Consider the following 25,987-nt stretch of genomic DNA (forward strand, 5'->3'; position numbering starts at 1 on the left):
TTCACTTCCTGTTGACAGCCTCCAAAATGGAGGCTTCAGGACCCAGGAAGGCAGAGGGATTGCCAAAATTGAGAGATTTATTGAGAAGGCAGAGAGAAGACTCCTTTTCTGAGGTTGCAATTTAAGTTAAATGTGTTTTCTGTTGTTCTAAATTTAGTAGTTTTGTTTCGATTTTGTTCCAGTTTATGACCGAATCTCATTAACATTTTATTACAAGGATCTTTTAGGATGATGTAGAAGACGATTATACATCAGTTTGTCGAGTAATATTGACAAAGATAATTTAAAAAAAATGTGGGATGATAATATGATTTTCAAGTATTATACTCAAGATTCCATATATTGCATCTGATGAAATAAATCTGATGTTGGTATTAATTTCAAATTTATCAGTATCCGTTCTGTTTCTTTTAAAGTAATGTGTTAAAACGGTGTAGAATGGGTAAAATGTATGTAACAGGAGGAAGAGAATTTAACATCTGCACTGGGATTTCAACCCGAGACTCTCCAAACTGGAGATGGATACTCTAGCATTATTGAGCTACGTAGTCGCGTGAACGCTGACAATCTTCCCTCGTTGTGTGTGGGGGTTTCTCTCTTTTATTGTTGTTTTGTTTATGGTATCCGAGACATTTAAATCCAGACTCTGGTTATCTCAATCTGTCCGACTCCAGCCATGGTGATTACGAGCACTATGAGGAGGTACACAGAGACATGTTAATAAAATTCACAGTAAATTAAATGCTTGGTGTTTGTTTCCTGAAGGATGGGCATGTAGTATACATATATTGTCAAGAATTCTAGTCGCTTCGGTACAAAGTCATTTCTTATACGAAAGCAAACGTTAAATATAAACAACCAACAATAAATAACAAATGAGAAATATTTATCATCTAATAAACAAAGTACCGAAACAATTTAAATACAGGTACTGAAACGACTTACAAAAAGTACCGAAACATCTTCTTTTTGAAGTATCGAAACGACTGTGACCCCATTGTCAATGCCACCTCAAAAGTAGAGCCTCATACCAGAAAAAGTCTTGTGTTCTGTCCCCAACAGAGGCACATTTTGCATTAACCCAAACTTATTGCAGTATTAGCAAGGAACCTTAAAGAATTTAAATGTCTCTTGATTACCAAACTTTTAATTTGGTGTAAGCATGCATATGTACATATAGATGATATTTGCTGGCTAAGAATTAAGAAAAAAAAGTTCTCATTAAGATTTGACTTTAGTGCATTTATAACCTATACAACATTAAATCTTTCATAGCTGCCTTTGCATATTTCATGCATATATATGTCTTTTGAAATGGACTGCAATTTAAATGTTAGAAATAGGCTATTTATGATTTACATGATGAATGGACACTATTTATTCATTACAGAGTATGTGTGAAACCCCTGACATTGAATATACTTATGATGATGCAGACACGTATCGTGCTGAAATGGCAGGTAATAATATATATCGTTAAAAAAGCTTGCATTTCGGTTGTCCTAACCTTAATTTTTGGAAAAAAGATTGATTGTTAACAATTGTATGTTCTTATACTAACAGAATTCATCATTTTTCATGTGGGAGAACTATGATATAAGTCAAAATGTAAACATGTTTTACATTTAAATGACCCCTTAATGACCCCTAAATGTAGTGCGTACGTTCATAGTAGCAGTGTGGTATGCAGTGAAGTATTTATTTCAGAAAAAGCAAAATTTATAGATTTTTGCTGATTTCAATGGTGAAAAAGTCTGGTGGAAAATCAAGATTATCTTTGGCATTGTTTTTTTATTTTCTAGAATTGTATAGTTATACAGAGGAATCCGAGTTTGTGGAAACAAGAAAGGCATTTGAACAAGGATTTGACCTGAAAGGTTTGTGCTTACCTTATTTCATATTATGATAGATATATTATGAAGGTGATCTGGGACAGATGTATATATATGCTTTGCCAGCATTTATTTTACTGTAGTCAAATTTTGTTTGAAATCTCAGATTTGTTTGCAAGATTTGTTTGTAAACAACAAATAATGAGCTTATATAGCTGTAATAAGGAAAGGAAAGTAAAACCCACGTAAGTTTTGCGAAAATAATAGATACTAGCACTTTGAAAATAAACTTATATGTTAATAGAAATAAATACTGTTTACATGGAATGCATTGCGCCCTTCTCTGTGACCCCAATGACATATTTTTTTCTAGAGCATACTAAAATAATCATTTTGTGTCAAAACATCCATATGTTATCAATTTAAATGCCTCCCTGTCCCCCCCCCCCAAAAAAAAATCCACTCATCTCACACTCATCTCATATTCATATCTGGAATTGCCCTTACAAAAAGAAAGAAAATGGAGAACTTTTCTGTTCAGATTTATGGATGTAATTTATATTTATATTTTATTTTGTTTTTATAGGGTATGACAAGTGGACGACTGCATCTCCAGAAATCCAGAGGAAACACGTCGTATTTTTACAGAATGAGCTAGAAATGGCTGACCGTGATCGACGGTTTAATGCGCTGATGGCCTTACTCTACCTCCTACAAGGTTCGTGTCTTACATCAGATAAATGTCATGCAGGGCATACTTGCCAACCCTTCCTATTTAGAAGGGAGACTCACGATTTTACACACTTAAATTTAGTATTTTCAACCAGTGAGTTTGCTAAACTATTCCCATATTCTAAGATCTGATGATTTCATCTGAAAGAACAACTCAAAATATGTCATTTTAAAGGGTGATATGGTGTCTGTGGGTATATTCACACATTTTATTTATGTTTGAATTTTGAGCATGCAAATTCTCCCCCATGGAAATTTCATAAAGTTTGCAAGTATGGCAGGGCCGGGTTTAATGCGCTGATGGCCTAATTACTCTACCTCCTACAAGGTTTGTGTCTAACATCAGATAAATGACATGCAGGGCCTGGTGAGTCAAAATCTGATAGGCCTTACGATAAGTTAACACAATTTTTTCAACAGAAATGTTTCTATAACTGGGGAAATTCACTAGGAAATCTGAATCTATACAAAGATATTTGCTGTGATAGAAGAAAATGAAAGTATGACAGTACATGTATATTTTACAACATTTATATAATGTCATTAAGAAAGTACCAGACATTGACTAGTCGCCTGAATAAAGTCTTTAAGTTTCTCCCACTCTAGCTATGATACTGTATAACTTAAAACATTTGTGTTTTTTTCCTTGTGTAGTTTAATATTGACAAACCATTGTGTTGATGCAAACTATATGTTTTCAGTCGCTACACGTTAATCAGCGTCATTTAAATATTGGGTTTACAATTTCTTAAAATTTGGATTAATGAACATGGCCTTGAATGTCTATGGAAGGATTGAATACCTTCATCACTTTTTGCCCATCTTCTCTCTATAATTCTTATAATTATTTTAGACCTCACCACCCATGCACGTTCTTGATACAAGAATTTTTTTCGTCATTTAGCTTCTAAACAGACAGAAAAAATATCACAATTAAACATAGATATATATGTTTGTACTGGTTTGTAGGGGTACATGGAGAGTGTGACGCTGAGGACCAACAGCGAGACTGGGTGATGACCAATGTACACATGCTCTATGAACAGGGCCTGTTCATCTCTTTTGCTGAGGTCTTGTCAATGGAAATCGAGTAAGTTCTATGTTATGATAAAGGACTTCAAACTTAACCTGTCAGCTCTGCATAATATATGATTCAGTTTGGAACGAAAAACTGATTAAATATTGATGTTGAAAAAGTTCACATGAATATTGATTAGGTTACAATTAATGTTGTTGTTTGTGTATACAGGAATCAGGGTGTCTGTCCGTTAGGGCTGTAACGATACACCTATGCCACAATACGATACCTATCACAATATCTACCCATGGTACGATACATTTTGATATGATACAGGATGACGAAATGTTATGCTTCCTCTTCAAATGCGTCGCCATGTTTGATGTGTTCACTGACTTGTAACTTACATCTACGAAACGTATGCGGCAAGTGGAGAGTGATTTTCAATCAGGGACATTTAGCAGGAATCCAAAATGCTGCCAAACAGGCGAGCGAAAGGAAGCGGGAGTTTATTTTAATTGAAGCTCCGCCATGTTGCATGCTTGTTTATGCAAAGATTTGTAACAGCAACAACTGTTGCACAGCTTTTATCATATGAGCTAATCAAATTTTACGTTACACATGTATGGTTAAATTCCGGAAGCCAGGTAATACTAAAAACCGAACCGAACCGATACACGGAAAAAACATATCGTACACCAAACCGAAGCAATTTAGCGGGGTTTTCGGTGCACCGCGGCATATCGTTACAGCCCTTGTCCGTCCCCATTTGTATACACAACTTTGTCTGCGATGCTTCTCTTAAACTCTTCTGAATGTTTATAAGTTTTTAAGTTTATAACACTTTATAAGTTTGCAAGGGAGTTGTTACATATGGCTAGGGAGTTGGTACATATGGTTAGGGAGTTGTTACATATGGCTAAGGAGTTGTTACATATGGCAAGAGGGTTGTTACATATGGCTCCGGGGTTGTTACATATGGCTAGAGGGTTGTTACATATGGCAAGTGAGTTGTTACATAAGGCTAGGGAGTTGTTACATAAGGCAATGGCGTTGTTTAATATGGCAAGGGGGTTGTTACATATGGGTAGGGGGGTGTTTCATATGGCCAGAGGGTTGTTACATATGGCTCCGGGGTTGTTACATATGGCTAGAGGGTTGTTACATATGGGTAGGGGGGTGTTTCATATGGCCAGAGGGTTGTTACATATGGGAAGAGTGTTGTTACATATGGCTAGAGGGTTGTTACATATGGCAAGGGAGGTGTTATATATGGCTAGGGAGTTGTTGCATATGGTTAGGGAGTTGTTACATATGGATCGTGAGTTGTTACATATGGCTAAGGAGTTGTTACATATCGCAAGGGGGTTGTTACATATGGCTGGGGAGTTGTTACATATGGCAAGTGAGTTGTTACATAAGGCTAGGGAGTTGTTACATATCGCAAGGGAGATGTTGCATATGGTTAGGGAGTTGTGACATATGGCTAGGGGGGTGTTAAATATGGCAAGGGAGTTGGTACCTATGGCTAGGGAGTTGTTACATATGGCAAGGGAGCTGTTACATATGGCTAGGGAGGTGTTAAATATGGCAAGGGGGGTGTTACATATGGCAAGGGGGGTGTTACATATGGCTCCGGGGTTGTTACATATGGCTCGGGGGGTGTTACATATGGCAAGGGGGGTGTTACATATGGCAAGAGGGTTGTTACATATGGGAAGAGTGTTGTTACATATGGGTAGAGTGTTGTTACATATGGCAAGGGGGTTGTGACATATGGCAAGGGAGGTGTTATATATGGCTAGGGAGTTGTTAAATATCGCAAGGGAGTTGTTACATATGACAAGGGAGTTGTAACATATGGCTAGGGAGTTGTGACATATGGCTAGGGGGGTGTTTCATATGGCCAGAGGGTTGTTACATATGGCTCGGGAGGTGTTACATATGGCTAGGGGGTTGTTACATATGGGTAGGGGGGTGTTTCATATGGCCAGAGGGTTGTTACATATGGGAAGAGTGTTGTTACATATGGGTAGAGTGTTGTTACATATGGGTAGAGTGTTGTTACATATGGCAAGAGAGTTGTTACATATGGCAAGGGGGTTGTTACATATGGCAAGAGTTTTGTTACATATGGCAAGGCAGTTGTTAAATATGGCAAGGGCGTTGTTACATATGGCTAGGCAGTTTTTACATATGGCTAAGGAGTTGTTACATATGGCTTGGGAGTTGTTACAAATGGCAAGGGAGTTGTTACCTATGGCTAGGGAGTTGTTACATCCGCCTAGGGAGTTGTTACATATGGTTAGGGAGGTGTTACATATGGCAAGGGAGTTGTAACATATGGCTAGGGAGTTGGTACATATGGCAAGGGTTGTTACATATGGCAAGTGTTGATACATATGGCAAGGGAGCTGTTACATATGGCTAGGGAGATGTTACATATCGCAAGGGAGGTGTTACATATGGCTCCCGGGTTGTTACATATGGCTCGGGAGTTGTTACATATGGCTAGGGAGTTGTTACATATCGCAAGGGAGTTGTTACATATGGTTAGGGAGTTGTGACATATGCAATTTACATTCAACGTTTTGTTATGGACCCCTTTACCTGAACAAAATCTATAAAAGTACTGCAAAAATATGAATGGGACTTCAACAGAAAGCCAGGTATTTTTTACAATGCACTATATTTTTCATTGTGAATGGTATAACTCATTTTAGCATTAAAACCAAATGATAGCCCTGAAGATGTCACGTGGTTGTATTAGTAAGCTTGCAATTCCAACTTTAGCAGGGAGTTATAAGAAATTTTAAAATATTTTATTTTGTTATTTAAGGAATACTGCTGCTGCATCTAATGCTCTACGCAAACCAGCTGTGTCTGTGGCTGATAGCAAAGATCTAAGGTGAGTTATGCTGAAGATTTTTACAATTTCTTACTTTTATTTAAATGATAATTAAAGGGGCTGGTCGGGGAAAAAATGTCATATTTGCTAAAATGGCATACCCATGTTTAAAATACCTTCTTATGAAATATACCGATACAAATTTTGCTGAAATTCACCCCCTTAGAGTAAAAGTTATAATTAAATTTAAGAAATTTTAAATCGTCACCTGCAGTCTAAAACTCTCAATTGACCCAGATCAGTGATGTAATTTTACTGCACGCGCGTCATCAACAAGGCCAAATGTAAACATCGCGGCAACAGAAAAAGATGCATGCAAAAGTCATGACAGGCACAAGGTATCAATACCGTTATATATAACAACAACATATAAGTAGGAATACTACACTTGCATCATACATGACCTTTGAAAACAAATATTTACGTATAGTATTGCTGTCTTGTCCGCTAGTTGAGTCCGACATGGCACATGACGGCGTGCTATTGTTGTTATCTTCACTGCCTCACTTTCGAAACAACCATGTGACATATATAAATAGATCTGCGCTCAATTTACGCGGGGTTTCCCCGATATTTTAGTGGTCAAAACTGGACATTGCAAGCAGAACTCGACCATCATATTGTCGTGGTATAACTTTTGGAAGGCCAGAGAACGCATTTAGACCCATTTATTTTGTATTTTTTCCCCGACCAGCCCCTTTAACAACAAAATATCATTGATAATTCAAACTATTCAGTATTAATAATTATACATGTTTTTTAGGAAATGAACATTTCAACATTATTGAATGGATATAAATGAAAATATAGAGCATCTTTTTTTCTAGTAAATGTGTTCACTACTGTGTGCTATGGAAACTAAATATCACAATATTTCTCCTTTTTGAAACTACCTGTTGATATCAAAATGTCTCTAGATTTTATCACAGCATATGTGAAAAGTAAAACTAATTTTACAGATTGTAAGTGAAGTTTATTGAAAACTTATTTTATTGTTAAACTGAACCCGATTGAATTTGATATTTTAATTAAAGTTTTGACATAAATTGTATGATAGATCTGTGGTGTAGCAAATAAAGTTACTCTTTCATTGAAAAGGAACAATAAAACTGTATGAGAAGTTCTTTTTACACAACCAATACGATTTTCTATGTGATGTTTCAATGACTAGTACGATATGTACACTGTCACCTTCATCAGACAAATGACCAATGAAGCGTATGCACACAAAGGTATAAAATGTGTACGAGTTGTCCATAAAATCGATGTCGATATCGGCTATGGTCAAATCATCATTGGTGTTAGAAATTTCTGGAAAGGGTTTATGTATGGTAAATGACATCTGCACTCACCATAAAGGAAGACAATTTATACAGTTTTCATAAAAATCCCAATACTAAGCCACTGTGTTTGTTGATGGGATCAATTCTGATTTGGATACAGAGAAGGTACAGAATACTAAATCAGCCTGTTAGTATAGTTAAACTTTAACTTACAGACTGTTGTTAAATGCTCTCTATACGATGGTGGAGACCATGAGACTGCCACCAGAAAGTATGTCCGAGGAACAGAAACGCAACCAGGAACTCTTCAAGGAAGATCTGGGTTGGTCAATTATCATGGTGATATTATTTTGAACTGAAAATTAATATTTTACCAGAAGTATATATCTTACTTTCATACTTTCATGTAATAATATATCTAAATGTCATGAAAAGACTTAGATTTTTGTGTAGAAACTGCATCAGAGATCCATATTTGAACTGAATACAATTTCACGTAATGAAGTTGATCTCCTTGTCTTATAATCAGCCATAAATAAGTAGATCTTTTGTTAGCGTGGAAAGACTCCTGTTTTTAAAGCCTACTGTTGATGGTCAGCCCTGCTCGATGGGCAGTCAACTTTTAATCTGTTCAACTGCTGAAATCTTCATGTCTAAGAGGGGTGCTCCAAGGAAGCTCCGTTAATTAGTTTGTGCGTTGTATCCTAAACAGTGACACCATGTGTTGGAGATGACATACTAGCGATCACATTATTTGGAATGGTGACCAAGTTCTGTAGTGGAAATGCTCCACACTTCCCCATGAAGAAAGCTTTACTTCTACTATGGAAAGTTGCCTTGGTATGTCTTTATGTTTTGATTACATCAGAAAGTTTGACAGTTTGAGGAAATAACTGAATTTTAGTTTTTTGCTTGTCATATCCCTTTTATGAAAGTATTTTTAGGTTTACTCAAAGTTAACTAATCCAGGTTTACTCCAAATTAAGTAACTTCATGTCTATTTGAAGATAACTATCCGAGTTTACTCAAAGATGATCAAGATTTTCTCTAAGTGATTCAAATGACATTAATGAAAATTAGCTGAATAGTTTTCAAGTACTATTGCTAGATTGAACATTTTAAGTGTCAACTCCAGTGAAGCAGTTGTTATCATTGATAAAATATATAAATATCTTAGAATAGTGTATTCTTTTCTGATGTGTAGAATTTATAACATTAATTATTGTAAGCTAGCCACATCAACCATATGTTTTACAATAGGGTCGAGTATTGTAAGCTAGCCACATCAACCATAGGTTTTACAATAGGGTCGAGTATTGTAAGCTAGCCACATCAACCATAGGTTTTACAATAGGGTCGAGTATTGTAAGCTAGCCACATCAACCATAGGTTTTACAATAGGGTCGAGTATTGTAAGCTAGCCACATCAACCATAGGTTTTACAATAGGGTCGAGTATTGTAAGCTAGCCACATCAACCATAGGTTTTACAATAGGGTCGAGTATTGTAAGCTAGCCACATCAACCATAGGTTTTACAATAGGGTCGAGTATTGTAAGCTAGCCACATCAACCATAGGTTTTACAATAGGGTCGAGTATTGTAAGCTAGCCACATCAACCATAGGTTTTACAATAGGGTCGAGTATTGTAAGCTAGCCACATCAACCATAGGTTTTACAATAGGGTCGAGTATTGTAAGCTAGCCACATCAACCATAGGTTTTACAATAGGGTCGAGTATTGTAAGCTAGCCACATCAACCATAGGTTTTACAATAGGGTCGAGTATTGTAAGCTAGCCACATCAACCATAGGTTTTACAATAGGGTCGAGTATTGTAAGCTAGCCACATCAACCATAGGTTTTACAATAGGGTCGAGTATTGTAAGCTAGCCACATCAACCATAGGTTTTACAATAGGGTCGAGTATTGTAAGCTAGCCACATCAACCATAGGTTTTACAATAGGGTCGAGTATTGTAAGCTAGCCACATCAACCATAGGTTTTACAATAGGGTCGAGTATTGTAAGCTAGCCACATCAACCATAGGTTTTACAATAGGGTCGAGTATTGTAAGCTAGCCACATCAACCATAGGTTTTACAATAGGGTCGAGTATTGTAAGCTAGCCACATCAACCATAGGTTTTACAATAGGGTCGAGTATTGTAAGCTAGCCACATCAACCATAGGTTTTACAATAGGGTCGAGTATTGTAAGCTAGCCACATCAACCATAGGTTTTACAATAGGGTCGAGTATTGTAAGCTAGCCACATCAACCATAGGTTTTACAATAGGGTCGAGTATTGTAAGCTAGCCACATCAACCATAGGTTTTACAATAGGGTCGAGTATTGTAAGCTAGCCACATCAACCATAGGTTTTACAATAGGGTCGAGTATTGTAAGCTAGCCACATCAACCATAGGTTTTACAATAGGGTCGAGTATTGTAAGCTAGCCACATCAACCATAGGTTTTACAATAGGGTCGAGTATTGTAAGCTAGCCACATCAACCATAGGTTTTACAATAGGGTCGAGTATTGTAAGCTAGCCACATCAACCATAGGTTTTACAATAGGGTCGAGTATTGTAAGCTAGCCACATCAACCATAGGTTTTACAATAGGGTCGAGTATTGTAAGCTAGCCACATCAACCATAGGTTTTACAATAGGGTCGAGTATTGTAAGCTAGCCACATCAACCATAGGTTTTACAATAGGGTCGAGTATTGTAAGCTAGCCACATCAACCATAGGTTTTACAATAGGGTCGAGTATTGTAAGCTAGCCACATCAACCATAGGTTTTACAATAGGGTCGAGTATTGTAAGCTAGCCACATCAACCATAGGTTTTACAATAGGGTCGAGTATTGTAAGCTAGCCACATCAACCATAGGTTTTACAATAGGGTCGAGTATTGTAAGCTAGCCACATCAACCATAGGTTTTACAATAGGGTCGAGTATTGTAAGCTAGCCACATCAACCATAGGTTTTACAATAGGGTCGAGTATTGTAAGCTAGCCACATCAACCATAGGTTTTACAATAGGGTCGAGTATTGTAAGCTAGCCACATCAACCATAGGTTTTACAATAGGGTCGAGTATTGTAAGCTAGCCACATCAACCATAGGTTTTACAATAGGGTCGAGTATTGTAAGCTAGCCACATCAACCATAGGTTTTACAATAGGGTCGAGTATTGTAAGCTAGCCACATCAACCATAGGTTTTACAATAGGGTAGAGTATTGTAAGCTAGCCACATCAACCATAGGTTATACAATAGGGTAGAGTATTGTAAGCTAGCCACATCAACCATAGGTTTTACAATATGGTCAAGTATTGTAACCAGTCTGGTGGAAATGCTGATTTCAATCTTTACAGGTATCACTGGGAGGCCTGCGAGCTTTACAGGAGAAGAAAAATGTTGTACGAGTAGAAAATGGCCTACCAAAGCTCCCAGAGGACACTTATGAGGTGTGCAAAAACATGCGGGCATCCTCTCCTCCAGCCTCTGCAACTGACCTCATTGAACAGCAGATGCCACGGCGATATGGTGTTAGAGGCAAACGGGTAAGTTGGGATTGGTTCTTAGGTTATAGATAAAGGAAAATATGTTAAAGGCAGGCCTAGGTCTTTTGAATTTAAGATATTATTTTCTCATAATACACAACTGTCACATTGATTGAAGATGTACTGGTGTGAGAATGTGGATTCTCAATATTTCTGTCATCAAGAAACACAGTGAATAATAATATGTGCTGGAATTGTTGGATGTAATTGTATGGCTAAATATTTTGAAATAAAGATGTAAGGTTGAGCATTAGTTAACAGTGAATATCAGAAATGCAATTGTTGTAAGGTTGAATGACATCTGTACAATTATTGTAAGGTTGAATGACATCTGTACAAATGTCGTAAGGTTGAATGACATCTGTACAATTGTTGTAAGGTTGAATTACATCTGTACAATTGTTGTAAGGTTGAATGACATCTGTACAATTATTGTAAGGTTGAATGACATCTGTACAAATGTTGTAAGGTTGAATGACATCTGTACAATTGTTGTAAGGTTGAATATTAATGGTAAAATAGATATCAGGTTGAATATCATCAGTTCAACAGTTGTATGGTTGAATAAAACCTTACAATATATATAAAGATGAATCTAAGTGAATTGTAAGTTTAATGTGTTCTCTGTATTCCGTCTTTGCGTATTGCAGAGTTATCTTCTCTTTGGGGCAGGGATTGATTGTTACGTCATTGGTTTGTGTGAGGAAATTACGTTGTTTTCTCAAAAATTTATGACGTTACTCTCAAAAACAAGTGACGTAACAATCAATACCTGCTCCCAAGAGAAGATAACTCTGCAATATGCAAAGACGGAATACAGTACATGTTGTTATAAAATGTCTTTGAATGCTATGTGTGTTTGCCTGTAGATTCATATGTATGAGCATTTGTGTTCAAGTGAATGCTATGTTTGACCCATATTGTAACCCTACCAACCATGTGGAATGTATGAGTGACCTTCACCTTGGCTTTGACCTTGGTTACTGGTGGTGTGGAGGAACGAGGATGGCAGTAATATACCCCTACACCCTACAATGGACCCATCCTGCCATTTGTTTGGTTTAGGCTATTGTTGGATGTGGGGGTCACAGCTTGCACATAAATAAAACCCACTTCTTCACATCAAATCAAATTTGTAGACAAAAAAACATGAGCACTGTTTTGTATTGTTCCTTTTATATTTGACAGGGACATTTTTTCACAGTGTATTTACTCAAGTTTTGAAATAATTTAATTTTGTCTTAGGTTCACGTGATATTTCTGTTCAATTTTGCTATTTTGCTAATTTGGGAAAACAATCAATGCTTTTTGTTAAATAAGTATTTCTGGCTTATGTAGTTGCAAATTTAGTGTAGAATAGTGCAGGCTACATTTTTAGCGTTACACCTTTAAAAATGGCAATCAAAACTTGCTTCACTTTTATTTTGGCATCATATCACTATATACATATTTATTAGAAGCGTTTTAGCTGTATCAGAACTTCATTAGTTATGGTGCTAGAGTTATTAAGTAAATTATTCAAAACAAAAATTGTGAGGATGAAATATTGCAGGTGTGCTAATTAAGTCCCATACAGTATAGCCTTGTTGTTATAAATTACCTGCTTGCCAAGCATTTTTGGGAGTGTAAAGTGAGATCTTAGGTCACCAGCCCGGCAGGTTACAGGTTCGAGGCACAGCACTGTGTTGTATCCTTGAGCAAGATACTTTACTCTGCTTGTTCCAGTGTACTCAGCTGTAAATGAGTATGTGGTTGGGCAGTGCTAGAATTGTAGAATGCTAGCTGTGAGCTGGGGGTCTTAATGGGGGAGGAAACCAGAGTACCCAGAGAAAACACACCTGGTTGGGAAGGTGGCCCCATATCTTTTGTGGAACCGAACCCCGGCCATCTTGGTGAAAGGCGCACTATCCACTGTGCCACCGACCACCGAAGATATTGTTATGTGTCCATGATGATATTCTTTCAGTCAGTGGATTTTGTTTTACAATATTACTACTATAAACTTTAAAGCAAATTCATCAAAACTTTTTGCATCATTATTGCAAAATCTGCAAATATGGGCTGTCTTTACTGAACCTTATGACAGAAGAGAAAAATACAAGGCCAGACCATGATTCTAACCCGGGACTTCCAAACTCTATATGGCTGCTCGAACTAATTGAGCTACCTGGTCGCTGCTGACAGACCCAGTCCAGTTCTGCTACAAATTATATTTGTCCTACAAATGTTTTGGTGTTGGGTTGTAGCATGTCTTTTTACCTAAATGTTTGTAAAAGTTGTGTTTCTTTTATATACTTAATGGTAAAAAATTTAAACAAATCTTTTTGAAAGAGTCAGTTATTCAAAAAGATTTTTAAAGTCAATGTGGGGTATTGAATTGTAAGATATATATTTGGACATCCTTTTTAAATTAAATTCGAGCACAAAAAAAAGATAAATAAAAATTCCCGAACCACTGCCCTAAACTGTAACTATGTGTTGGAAACTGTTCTAGTGTTACTATACCATTGATGAATCATTTCTGAAAAGTCAAAATTTTATGAAAAATTAAAAAGATGAAATTAAGAAAATATAATCAAGAATACTTTACTCAGTGTAAAAAGTTACAGTAAAAAGCAGCACTAAACCAGGATTCAAACCCTGAACTTCAGCTGTAACCGACTGAGCTAATCAGTCATTGGAAGTGTCCTGGCCTAATTGTCTTAATTTCACATTAAAATCAAACAAAAATGGGACCAATTGTAACATATCTAAGAAACTTTAAAAAAAATGTCTTTAAAAGCTATATATCAATTCATAAGCTGGAAGCATACTTATTAAAATTAAAAATCCAAATCTGAATTGTTAACTCCTCCTTGTGTTTACATGGGTGTAATATAAATGTATACAGAGACAGCAGGTGCATGGTGAATGGTTTGATGGGTGCATGTCATTGAAGCTGTTGATGCATTGATATATACATGTATATAAATATTTTATTTATGTACCGTATGTTACCTCTGCAGCACAGAGGTGTGCTTCAGGTTTGTTACTGAGGAGGAGCTCTACCAGCATGTCTGCTCGTAATCACACAACTTCTCCAAAACAAAATGTATCCTGTGTGGTTTATTAAGGGAACATTTAAAGATTTTTACAAAACAAAACTAAGAGTGTAAATGATATATTTTGAGGATTTTCTGAAGAAAACTTTGCAAGGGTGTTTACTGCTTGGAATTTTGGAAAAATAAATATTTGTTCAGTTTTGAACTGAGAGAAAAAATTAAGATTGCGAAGCCTTCTGCATTACTGCATAATGTTTTCTGTCATTTTGAATTTGCTGATCCATCTTGCTGAACAAAAATCAATTGGTTTATTTTCCAGAAACCCCAACCAAAAGGAATACTAGTGACGTCTGTTTTGTTTCGGAATTTAGTTTTTAGAAAATTGTGGTTTTTATCAATCAGAAAATAAGAAACCAATTGCTAAAAATGTGATTACAAGTAAACATGCAGTGGTTGCGACTCTATCTAACACGAACTGCTGGCCTAGGCCTAACATGCTTGCTTTCTAACCTTTCTTTTGGCGCCATCTTTCCTCTAATCTACACTCCATCTGCCATCGGTTGGTCATCCATGGGTTTGGTGTTTCACTTGACCATTGGTTGCTTGGCCTTGTACAATAAAGAGTTTGATCAAACAGAGCAGTCTACCGGACGACACTTTTGACAACGGTGCCGAAGACGAGCTGGATATGAACAGGGGCAGTGACGACGAGCTACCCCCTACACCTCCACGACCTGCAACCCCTATACAGCCGCATCAAAAGTCGTTACCATGGAAACCCAAAGTCAGGTACACAGTCAAATGGCTTTTGTCTCAATATAGGCGTAGAGGATTTTTTAGTGTAAAAAAATAATGTCTTCATTGAATCTTGAGGCTTTAAGTCTGACAAAGATTGTTTAAATAGTTGGCAATAAGGTCTGATGTAGGCATTTCTTGGTTTAATTGTAGACTTTAAATATTCTTAAGAATAAGATTTATAGCTTATTTGGTGATATGGTAAGTATTATTCAAATTACCTAATATATTTTACATGCAAATATGCAGATGAACAAAGTATTCATATGAAGATTAAATGGTTTTCATTCAATTTTAAGTTACAATTATTTGTAAGAATTAAATTTTTCATCTTGAAACAAATAATTTTCCAAGTTGTTAAAATGAATATACAAAAACTTGTATAGAGTTTGTTTGTTTGTTTTAAATTTCGACTGTCTATTTTTTAGACAAAAAGATCTGGAGTTATTTTTAGACCACACCAGGATTAAGTTCGTAGGTTTCCAGGTCGAGAAAGATCAGTCATCACTAGCTGGTCTACCCCAGCCTATCCACGAGGGTGTTAAAGTCCTCAAGCAGGTAAATTCTTTCCATGTTTGGTCCCTTTATGTGGCTTGGTTAAATTTCACATTTAAGCTCCATTTCTTTGGTTAGACTTCACATTTAGCCCCATTTCTTTGGTCTCCGTTTTTCACAGTGCAATATAGTTCTTCAGTTTGAAAACATTTGTGGATCACAAAAGCAGATTTAATGGATTCCGTATATTTCTTTGATTGTTAGATGCTGGGTATCACAGTAATGTCAGCCTTGACTTTTGACCAGTACAGCATGTGCAGGAAGAACATTATTTTATACACTACTCAGAATGTTGTATATATATTGATAGTTGTACATGTTAGGACCGAACATTTGATTCAGTAGAGATTTGTATTCCTTGTCTCTTCATCTGTTTCAGCATTTGTACATATCCCTGACAGAGCTGCAGATCAAACGTGAAGAGGAGATAGCAAAGAATCCCCTGTCCCAGGTACTGTATCCCCTGTCCCAGGTACTGTATCCCCTGTCCCAGGTACTGAATCCCCTGTCCCAGGTACTGTATCCCTCTTCCAGGTACTGTATCCCCTGTCCCGGGTACTGAATCCCCTGTCTCGGGTACTGTATCCCATCTTCCAAGTACTGTAACCCCTGTCCCAGGTACTGAAACCTCTGTCCCAGGTTCTTTATCCCCAGTCCCAGGAACTGTATCCCCTGTCCGAGGTACTGTATCCCCTGTCCCGGGTACTGTATCCCATCTTCCAAGTACTGTATCCCCTGTCCCAGGTACTGTATCCCCTGTCCAAGGTACTGAATCCCCTGTCTCGGGTACTGTATCCCATCTTCCAAGTACTGTATCCCCTGTCCCAGGTACTGAATCCCCTGTCCCAGATACTGTATCTGCTCTTCCAGGTACTGTTTCTCCTATCCCAGGTTCTGAATCCCCTATCCCAGGTACTGAATCCTCTGTCCCAGGTACTGTATCCCCTGTCCAAGGTACTGTATCCCCCTTCCCAGGTACTGTATCCCCTGTTCCTGGTACTGTATCTCATGTCCAGGGTACTGTATCCCATGTCCCAGGTACTGAATCTACTGTTGCAGGTACTGAAACCCCTGTCCCAGGTACTTTATCCCCTGTCCCAGGTATTGTATCTCCTGTCCGACGGACTGAATCCCCTGTCCCAGGTATTGTTTCCCCTGTCCGAGGGACTGAATCCCCTGTCCCAGGTATTGTATCCCCTGTCCGAGGGACTGAATCCCTTGTCCCAGGTACTGAATCCTGTACCAGGTACTGAATCTCCTGTCACGGGTACTGAATCCCCTGTCCCAGGTACTGTATCCGCTCTTCCAGGTACTGTATCCCCAGTCCCAGGTACTGTATCCCCAGTCCCAGGTACTGTTTCTCCTATCCCAGGTTCTGAATCCCCTGTCCCAGGTACTGAATCCTCTGTCCCAGGTACTGTATCCCCCGTTTAAGGTACTGTAACCCCTGTCCAAGGTACTGTAACCCCTTCCCAGGTACTGTATCCTCTGTTCCGGGTACTGTATCCCCTTTACCAAGTACTGTATCTCATGTCCCAGGTACTGTATCCCCTGTTCCTGGTACTGAATCCCCTGTCCCGGGTACTGTATCCCATGTCCCAGGTACTGAATCTACTGTTGCAGGTTCTGAAACCCCTGTCCCAGGTTCTTAATCCCCCTGTCCCAGGTATTGCATCCCCTGTCCGAGGGACTGAATCCCCTGTCCCAGGTACCTTTTTTTAAACATAAGAGTATCAATTTACCAAGTGTTGTATACAGACAAACCTGTCTTAGAGACCATTATGGTCTGGCTGCAACGGCCTGCATTGTTTAGTTGATTATTTTTTACAGGGTTTAAATAAATGTTTCTGAATTAATATTTTCAAACTATTCATGAGATTTAAACATTTTATAAATTAAATATACAGTAATTAGTTGCTCTTTGTTACACCAATTTGTGATTTTCGTAAGTAAACATTGATGATTCAACAAAGTAATTCAAGCATTCACAAATGAATGATAGAATAATCGGGAATGATAGAATAATCGGGAATGATAGAATAATCGGAATAATCGGAAATGATAGAATAATCGGGAATGATAGAATAATCGGAATAATCGGGAATGATAGAATAATCGGGAATGATAGAATAATCGGGACCTATCATTAAAACGTGACCTCTTACTTTTTAATTTGTTCACAGCCGGAGAAGGAAGTGCCCAACTCCCCAGTGGAGATCCTGTTCCAGGCCATGCTACCAAACCTCCCACAATACATGGTACAGTATCCTGATATCTATAAGGCAGAGCTTCTGTAACAGAACTTCTCTATGGGTGACAGATCACTGATTTTATGCAATTGACTGCAAGACTGAGTAGGGAAAAATAATGTTCATATTCTTAAAATGGTTAAATGTGGATAATTAAGTCGAAAGTTCCAAGCTTTGGTATGTATTCAAAATAGTCTTCGAGCGTTCCTTTTCAAGTTTGGCCTGATACATTTGAGTCCTAAATGAGTTTTTAAATTCCATTACAGACAATCGGGGTTATAATCTGTAATTTCAGATAGCTTTACTAAAGATTTTACTGGCAGCCGCACCCACGTCAAAGACGAAAACCGACTCCATCAATATTTTATCAGATGTCTTGCCCGAGGAAATGCCGTAAGTATTTATGTACCGAGTCCAGATTGGGATTGAAAATTTTACTGTCAGCTGAAATGCGTTGGTAAATTTCCATCTTGCCTGATGAATTTATAAATATGAGGTCACAAAGATGCTGGAAAGTACAGGAAATGTAAAGGTTTGACCTGGGATGATGAATCCTTGCCATTTTGTATGTACATTGTATATACCTGGCTATGTTGTGGTAAAATTAAGTAATCTGATGTAACTATACAAATTGGGGAGACGCCTGTATTTTGAGAAAGCTGTACTATCTGATTTAACTACTGTATTAATCCTGCAATAAGCCTAGGAGCAAACACATAATCTCTGGCTCAAAGTAGCGGCTGGGCTTATTACAGGACAACACATAATCTCTGGCTCAAAGTAGGGGCTGGGCTTATTACAGGACAACACATAATCTCTGACTGAAAGTAGGGGCTGGGCTTATTACAGGACAACACATAATCTCTGGCTCAAAGTAGGGGCTGGGCTTATTACAGGACAACACATAATCTCTGACTCAAAGTAGGGGCTGGGCTTATTACAGGACAACACATAATCTCTGGCTCAAAGTAGGGGCTGGGCTTATTACAGGACAACACATAATCTCTGACTCAAAGTAGGGGCTGGGCTTATTACAGGACAACACATAATCTCTGGCTCAAAGTAGGGGCTGGGCTTATTACAGGACAACACATAATCTCTGACTCAAAGTAGGGGCTGGGCTTATTACAGGACAACACATAATCTCTGGCTCAAAGTAGGGGCTGGGCTTATTACAGGACAACACATAATCTCTGACTCAAAGTAGGGGCTGGGCTTATTACAGGACAACACATAATCTCTGGCTCAAAGTAGGGGCTGGGCTTATTACAGGACAACACATAATCTCTGACTCAAAGTAGGGGCTGGGCTTATTACAGGACAACACATAATCTCTGGCTCAAAGTAGGGGCTGGGCTTATTACAGGACAACACATAATCTCTGACTCAAAGTAGGGGCTGGGCTTATTACAGGACAACACATAATCTCTGGCTCAAAGTAGGGGCTGGGCTTATTACAGGACAACACATAATCTCTGGCTCAAAGTAGGGGCTGGGCTTATTACAGGACAACACATAATCTCTGACTCAAAGTAGGGGCTGGGCTTATTACATGACCATGAAATAGCATTTGTTGGCATTTCTTCAATAGAAATGCAAATAATATGCATGGGCTTATTACCAAGCATGGGCTTATTACCAGATAAATGCTGTATATACATGTCAATCTGTGAGATCTTTGTCTAACAGATTCATTGGTTGGAGTGCTGCCTGTATTCCTGGACATCGTACTGTCTGAGTTAGCTATACATGTACATGTCTAGCTGTATGGACTTTGTCTGATTGTGTCATTGGTTGGAGTGCTGCCTGTATACCTGGACATCGTACTGTCTGAGTTAGCTATACATGTACCTGTCTAGGTGTAAGGACTTTGTCTGATTGTGTCACTGGTTGGAGTTCTGCCTGTATACCTGGACATCGTACTGTCTGAGTTAGCTATACATGTACCTGTCTAGGTGTAAGGACTTTGTCTGATTGTGTCACTGGTTGGAGTGCTGCCTGTATACCGGGACATCGTACTGTCTGAGTTAGCTATACATGTACATGACTAGCTGTATGGACTTTGTCTGATTGTGTCATTGGTTGGAGTGTTTACTTTATTTCAGTACCACAGTTCTACAGTCGATGAAGCTTGGGATTGATGTGAACAGACACAAAGAAGTCATTGTTAAATCCATATCTGGTCTTCTTCTGCTGCTTCTCAAAAACTTCAAACTCAACCACATCTACCAGGTAACTACCGAATACAGACCGGGCTGGTAATACTGATACAAACTGTCAAAGTTGTGAGGATAACACACTTCTGTAATTTGTATAGGACAAATATTTGAGAATAAAAATGAAGAAAAAGAGAAAAAAAAACTTTGTTGTATCTTGGATATCTAAACAACTCTGCCAAAATTGAAATTAGAAAATTATTTTGCTGTCTATTCATCTTATACAAATATAAACCATCAGGAGCGAAATTACTAGCGTACACTTTGATACTATTTTGTGGGGGGAAACCTCTACTAACACATGGACATGTATTACAATTGTGTGAAGTATTTCTCCACATTCCATGTTTCAGTTTGAATTCCTCAGTCAACACTTGGTGTTTGCCAACTGTATACCTCTGGTACTCAAATTCTTCAACCAGAACATCATGTCATACATTGGAGCCAAAAACAGGTAAAGTCAGCATTTTCCACTACACGGTTTGTTTGTTTCAGTCTCAGTTAATGATGTTGGTTGTTTCACACAGTGGTGTGTATATGTATGGTATATCTGTGAAGAAGATGGGTAGCAGGCCTAGATGTTTCAGCGTGATTCATTGTATAGTTAAGGATTTGGTATTTAGTAATATCTTTGGGAACATTGTTACTAACTGAATGTGTTTTAAACACACAGGTTTTGCAAATTTACATAACATCCTTGACAGTCATTGTGCATGTATTCCCCACGATAATGGAGCTTGTCCAGGAACAAAGTGAAAGTTGATTTCTATGTCTTATCTATCAAATTTGTTTTACATGCATGTGAACTCTCATCTGACATCGCAAACTTATGATTGCGCTACTACATTCATCCAATACCAAATCACTGAAATTTGAAAAAGGATTTCATAGTTCGAAGACTGATTTAACAATGTTCTACTTTATGTAAAGTAGTATTCTGTAATATGATCATGTTGGATTTTTATGTAAACTCTTAACTACTGTATGTAAGTCTTATCCTTGGACATACCAAGGTTCTACTGTATGTAAGTCTTATGTAATGTATAGAAGTTTTTTGATTTATATGATCCTCCCTTTTATATTTCAGTATTCCTGTGCTGGACTTCCCACGGTGTGTTGTTGGAGGCCCTGTAGAACTCACTGCCGAGGCTCTGGTGAGTGTGTATCATACTTTGTCGTATCAACCAGCCAAGGTTTCACATCAAGAGTGTGACAATGTTGAACTTTGAACCCCAGTGTTCTGTGTTAGAACTCCAGCATATCAGCTTACAACAAATTTCTTCACAGAATGTTGGAAATAATTTCAGAGATTTTTTATACCATATAGTTCATGTTTAAACAATATCTGTTTTTGAAATGACAAATTATTTTACAAGATCTTAGAGTTGCTAAGTTGGCTCCTAATCAGGTTTGAAATGAAAGTGAAGCAAAAGGAAAACAATATATCAGGTATTAATATATAAGTAAATGCAAAACACAAAACAGATGAGCACTGGAAAAATCAACCACAAAATTAATGTTAAATAAAGAAAAAATATTAATTATCATCGTGTATATTTATTTTATGAGCTGTCAAAGGATTGTAAATCCTGTACATATTTTATGTATATTGTCAGGATAGATCTGTGTAGCTTTGTAATCTGTGTGTACTAGTACTGTTGGAGAAAAACATTTAAGGCATACAAAAATATAAATATCGATGGAAAGGATCAAAATCAAGCATTGCGAGGTAAGTATAATTAAGTTAGAATAAGAAAATTGTTGCTTTCATTTTCATTTCATACATTTAAAAACATAGTTAACATGAATGAAGACTGCATTTATTTTTAAGTTACTTTGAAATTATCAGTGATGGTAGCTTTCTCTATATTTAAAGGTAAAGAGAACAAAAAATCTTCAGTTGACTCACTTGTCTTTTTGTTGTTTCAGGAAAATGGTGATGATCAACCGTTCTGTTGGAGAAATCTGTTCTCCTGTATCAACCTCTTACGAATACTCAACAAGCTGACTAAATGGAAGCACTCGAGAACAATGGTAAGCTTGTTATAGTCCTGTAGAATCTGGACACCTGAATTGTACAAGCAGTTTTTAGAACCACTAGTCTGGATATTTCACTCGTCTCAGACTATCAGGCTACGTTTATTGTCTAGCCCTGCAGTACAGCTTCTAAACTAAAATTTGTAGGTCAAAACCTTTTGTCTCTGAAAGTCGTAAAGCTGTGTACTATATAAAGGATGTGTTTGACCTTGTTTTACAGATGTTGGTAGTGTTCAAATCCGCCCCCATCCTGAAACGAGCTCTTAAGGTCAAACATGCCATGATGCAACTGTACATCTTAAAGCTCCTGAAGATGCAGACCAAATACCTGGGCCGACAGTGGAGGAAGAGCAACATGAAAACCATGTCTGCCATCTACCAGAAAGTGCGCCATAGGCTAAACGACGACTGGGCTTACGGCAATGGTAATTGTCAGATACGTTTTTGATTTCATTTAAAAAATTGGTGTAAATTGTGAATTTAAGATATACATGTATTACATTTAAAACTTTGTAAAATGTGCATGATGTAGTTATAAATTTTGGCATTATTGCATTAAGAACATTGACCATGATCACAACAATAACAAATTCCAGTAGATGATGAATATATACTGCACTACACTAAACAAGGTATCTAGGTCTGTTTTAGTTCATTATAGGAATTCAAATCCCTGCAAATATGACATAGTTGTAAAAGTTCTTGGAAAATTAAGAGATTTACGTTAAATCCAAGAAAGGTCATAGAGAAAGTCCATAATTAATAAGGAAGGTCAATTGCAAATTCAGATATCACGACACATTTATTGTCCAGTTTGCAAACTCCTATCCTTTTAAATAAGTCATTTGGCATATTTGCTAGTCAGCAGAACAATGAAAATATCTTAAAAATCCAGTGTTTTCTTAATTACAAGCACAGTGTTAAATGTTGACTCTTTTTGCTATTACATATATAACTGGATATTCTGGTAAGTATATGTGGGTGATTTCAACAAGGAGCAAATTTGTTTTGAAGAACAGAATGGTGAAAATTTGGCTCAGCAAAAGTATAATGGTTTACAGAATCATAGGCAAGTTTAGGTGTTTTCTCTGAACCTGATACATAGGTATATTTTGTACACATTTCAGACATGGATGCTCGTCCCTGGGATTTCCAAGCGGAGGAGTGTGCATTACGTGCATGTGTTGACCGCTTCAACAATCGGAGGTACGGAGTGAACGGGACAGACCCAGACTTCAAACCTTTGGACACGTGTACTCTTAGTGTGCTGGGAGAATCGATAGAACTTAGTCCAGAATTCAAACAAAACTACGAACGCTGGCTTGAGATGGAGGTGTACTCCAATCAGATTGACTGGGACCAGATTTTGATGCTATAATTTTCACACAATGTTTGGAGAATTAAACCCATTTCATGAGTATAGGTTGTGAAATGATGTTAAAAGTGTTTAGGTCTGATGACATATCTGTTACAAAACAAATCAAGTTAATGTCTGAAAGTCTGATATGTAGATTTTTGAAGAATCCAGATTGTATGCATAAACAGTATAATCGTGTTTTATATAGCCAAAACTCCAGGATTAATGAAAGAAAATAATAATCATCTGTGAAGTTTCTGTGTGTGAGTGTTCAGCAAGCTAGTTGTCCAGATTTGTTTGATCCAAATCAGGATATAACGGTGCTGTTTAGATGGACAGCATTTACGGAACTTGGAATTTATAAAATATGTACTGATATAAATTCTGCTGTCTACATCACTTGATCTATGTCTTTAAAATCTGACATTTTCTTTTGTTAAGTTGAGATCATAATGAGTTCTGTTTGTTACCACAGAATGCATAGCACATACGTTGTTGGTGTGTGTATGCAATTCAACATCACGTCTAGATTGGACTTGAGAGCTAAGATATTTCCAACGGTATACTGTAGCTCTACCAAATTTGTTAGATATATTAAGTATGGTAAGGGTGTGTGTCATATACCACTTTGTAGTCATTACGCTCAAGGTCAAGGTCTCACACATTTTGCGACAGTCTCGGTGACCTTTTCAGGAAACATTATCCATCAGTTTTACTGATTTTCAAGTTTTTGATATGAACAATTACGAGAGTTACTTCATTTTGAAATTTTAGTAGTTTTATTTCTATTCCATTTTTTTTAGTGTACGAAAGAAGTGACATAGTTTTTGCGGAAACATGATGAAATCTTGTTGTTAAGATATGTTGCAAAGAAAAAATCAGACATTCAAAATCATTTCATCACCAATTATACTTTTAAAAGAAAAAGGAAGAACAGTTAGACAAATGATCTGGTCTGGCATACAAATGTTTTAAGGGACAAACAGACTTGGATTCACATTAGCACTAGAAGTGGTATGATTGATGGAATTCGTGACAATTCTGCGATAATGTGTGAAGTATGTAAATGAGAGGGATGTATTCAAAGCTTAAGTCAATTTTACAAGAACGAAATATCTTTTGTTTTTGTTTGATGTTATGATATCTGGAAAATTTGAGTGCTATTTGAAAACGAAAATAGAAAAAGAAAGGAACTACCACCTTTGAAGCTTGTAAATGTGTAATAGGAATCTCGTTAAGTAACTAGTACAGCATACCCGACCCATGATGAATCCACGTGTTCAATGTAAAAATTATTTTAGCTATTTTCTGTTTAAATATCTTGCACACTTGAGTTCTGTGTCGCAGGTAAAACTCACTCATTTGCAAATCTGGAAAAAAACTGAAGAGACATATCCGCTAATGATAATTGAATACAGCTTAACATTTTGAAATAAAAAGAAAAAATCTGATGCGACACAGTCAAACAAAAATATTTCGGAGTCTGAGATTTGCAACCAAAAATATTAAGTTTGAGATAAATGAAGTATTTAGTATACAAGAGCTGGTGGTGATTTTGTTTGACTTTAATTATTAGACGGGTCACCATAGGTAACTATTACCTGTGGTAGACATGTAGAGGTTTTCTGTAGGGGACTGACAACACAGAACACTATCTGTAACCTCATTCCCATAGAAGTATGTAAAGGGAGGGTCATTTCTGGGAAAAAATATACCATTGACAGGGGGGAGGTCTCAGAACCTTCCATTTCCGTTTCCATTTGTCAGTTATCTCCCTTTAATCACATCTTGATCTAAGGGCCCATTCGGTTTTAAACGTAACATTTTCGGGTATAAACCCAGGTCTGTATGCAAGCCTTGCAAGACTTTGTCTTAAAGCAGCATCAGATTACTAGGTCCGACCTTATTTCATAAACGAACAACTGGTGAACCGATGCTTATTGTAAAGTGTTCCCTATATTACTGTGAAGTTGTGTTTGTGGTAGCTTACTCTTCACACTTGTAAACGTACTACATATAATAGGCGAAAGAATTATGTATAAATGATCCATAAGTTATACATGACATTCATGATTTATTTATTAAATTTGTAATACATTTATTCTGTTTTGTAGTTTATTTTTGTATCCAAGTAACCATGTGGTAGTGATATCGTCTTTACCTTGTTCTTTTAGGGAAACTGTTGTCCGTGGTAAAAAAAAAAAAATGATAATTAAAAAAAATACTATTAGAGATTAGAGAAGACATTTCAATATAAATGTTACCAGTCCAGGCATAGTTAGACTAATTAAATGTTTTGGTATTGAGTAATGTACGACAAGAACAGTTCTTGTTCAAGCTATTTTTCAAGCTGTTCAAATGGCTCCCAGCATGATGGTATTCACACAAAAGACTAG

General features: G+C 37.2%; 1 protein-coding gene across 2 annotated transcripts; it reads left to right on the forward strand.

The window, feature by feature from the left end:
* The first annotated feature begins 18 nt into the window (after positions 1–18).
* LOC110443338 (striatin-interacting protein 1-like) lies at positions 19–25,692 on the forward strand. Of its 2 annotated transcripts, none has more exons than XM_021487511.1 (20): positions 19–113; positions 1,391–1,460; positions 1,803–1,877; positions 2,419–2,550; positions 3,534–3,654; positions 6,422–6,490; positions 7,989–8,095; positions 8,486–8,613; positions 11,153–11,341; positions 15,005–15,171; positions 15,606–15,735; positions 16,112–16,183; positions 17,916–17,990; positions 18,277–18,374; positions 20,087–20,213; positions 20,551–20,651; positions 21,285–21,351; positions 22,127–22,231; positions 22,455–22,659; positions 23,362–25,692. In XM_021487511.1, exons 1-20 carry the CDS (start codon positions 27–29, stop codon positions 23,610–23,612), a joined length of 2,376 nt encoding a protein of 791 aa, XP_021343186.1. In that variant the 5' UTR covers positions 19–26; the 3' UTR covers positions 23,613–25,692. The 2 variants fall into 2 exon arrangements, with proteins under 2 accessions (XP_021343186.1, XP_021343187.1); XM_021487512.1 differs by having other exon boundaries at positions 15,020–15,171.
* The last annotated feature ends 295 nt before the right edge of the window (positions 25,693–25,987 follow it).

Source organism: Mizuhopecten yessoensis, unplaced genomic scaffold (genome assembly GCF_002113885.1).
Source record: "Mizuhopecten yessoensis strain PY_sf001 unplaced genomic scaffold, ASM211388v2 scaffold716341, whole genome shotgun sequence".
Lineage (NCBI taxonomy): Eukaryota > Metazoa > Mollusca > Bivalvia > Pectinida > Pectinidae > Mizuhopecten > Mizuhopecten yessoensis.

Excerpts from the sequence above, each read along its gene's own strand:
- LOC110443338 (XM_021487511.1), top strand. The coding sequence starts at position 27 with ATGGAGGCTTCAGGACCCAGGAAGGCAGAGGGATTGCCAAAATTGAGA. Across the intron at positions 15,172-15,605 it reads CCATGGAAACCCAAAGTCAG|ACAAAAAGATCTGGAGTTAT; the intron begins GTACACAGTCAA and ends TCTATTTTTTAG. Across the intron at positions 15,736-16,111 it reads GTGTTAAAGTCCTCAAGCAG|CATTTGTACATATCCCTGAC; the intron begins GTAAATTCTTTC and ends CATCTGTTTCAG.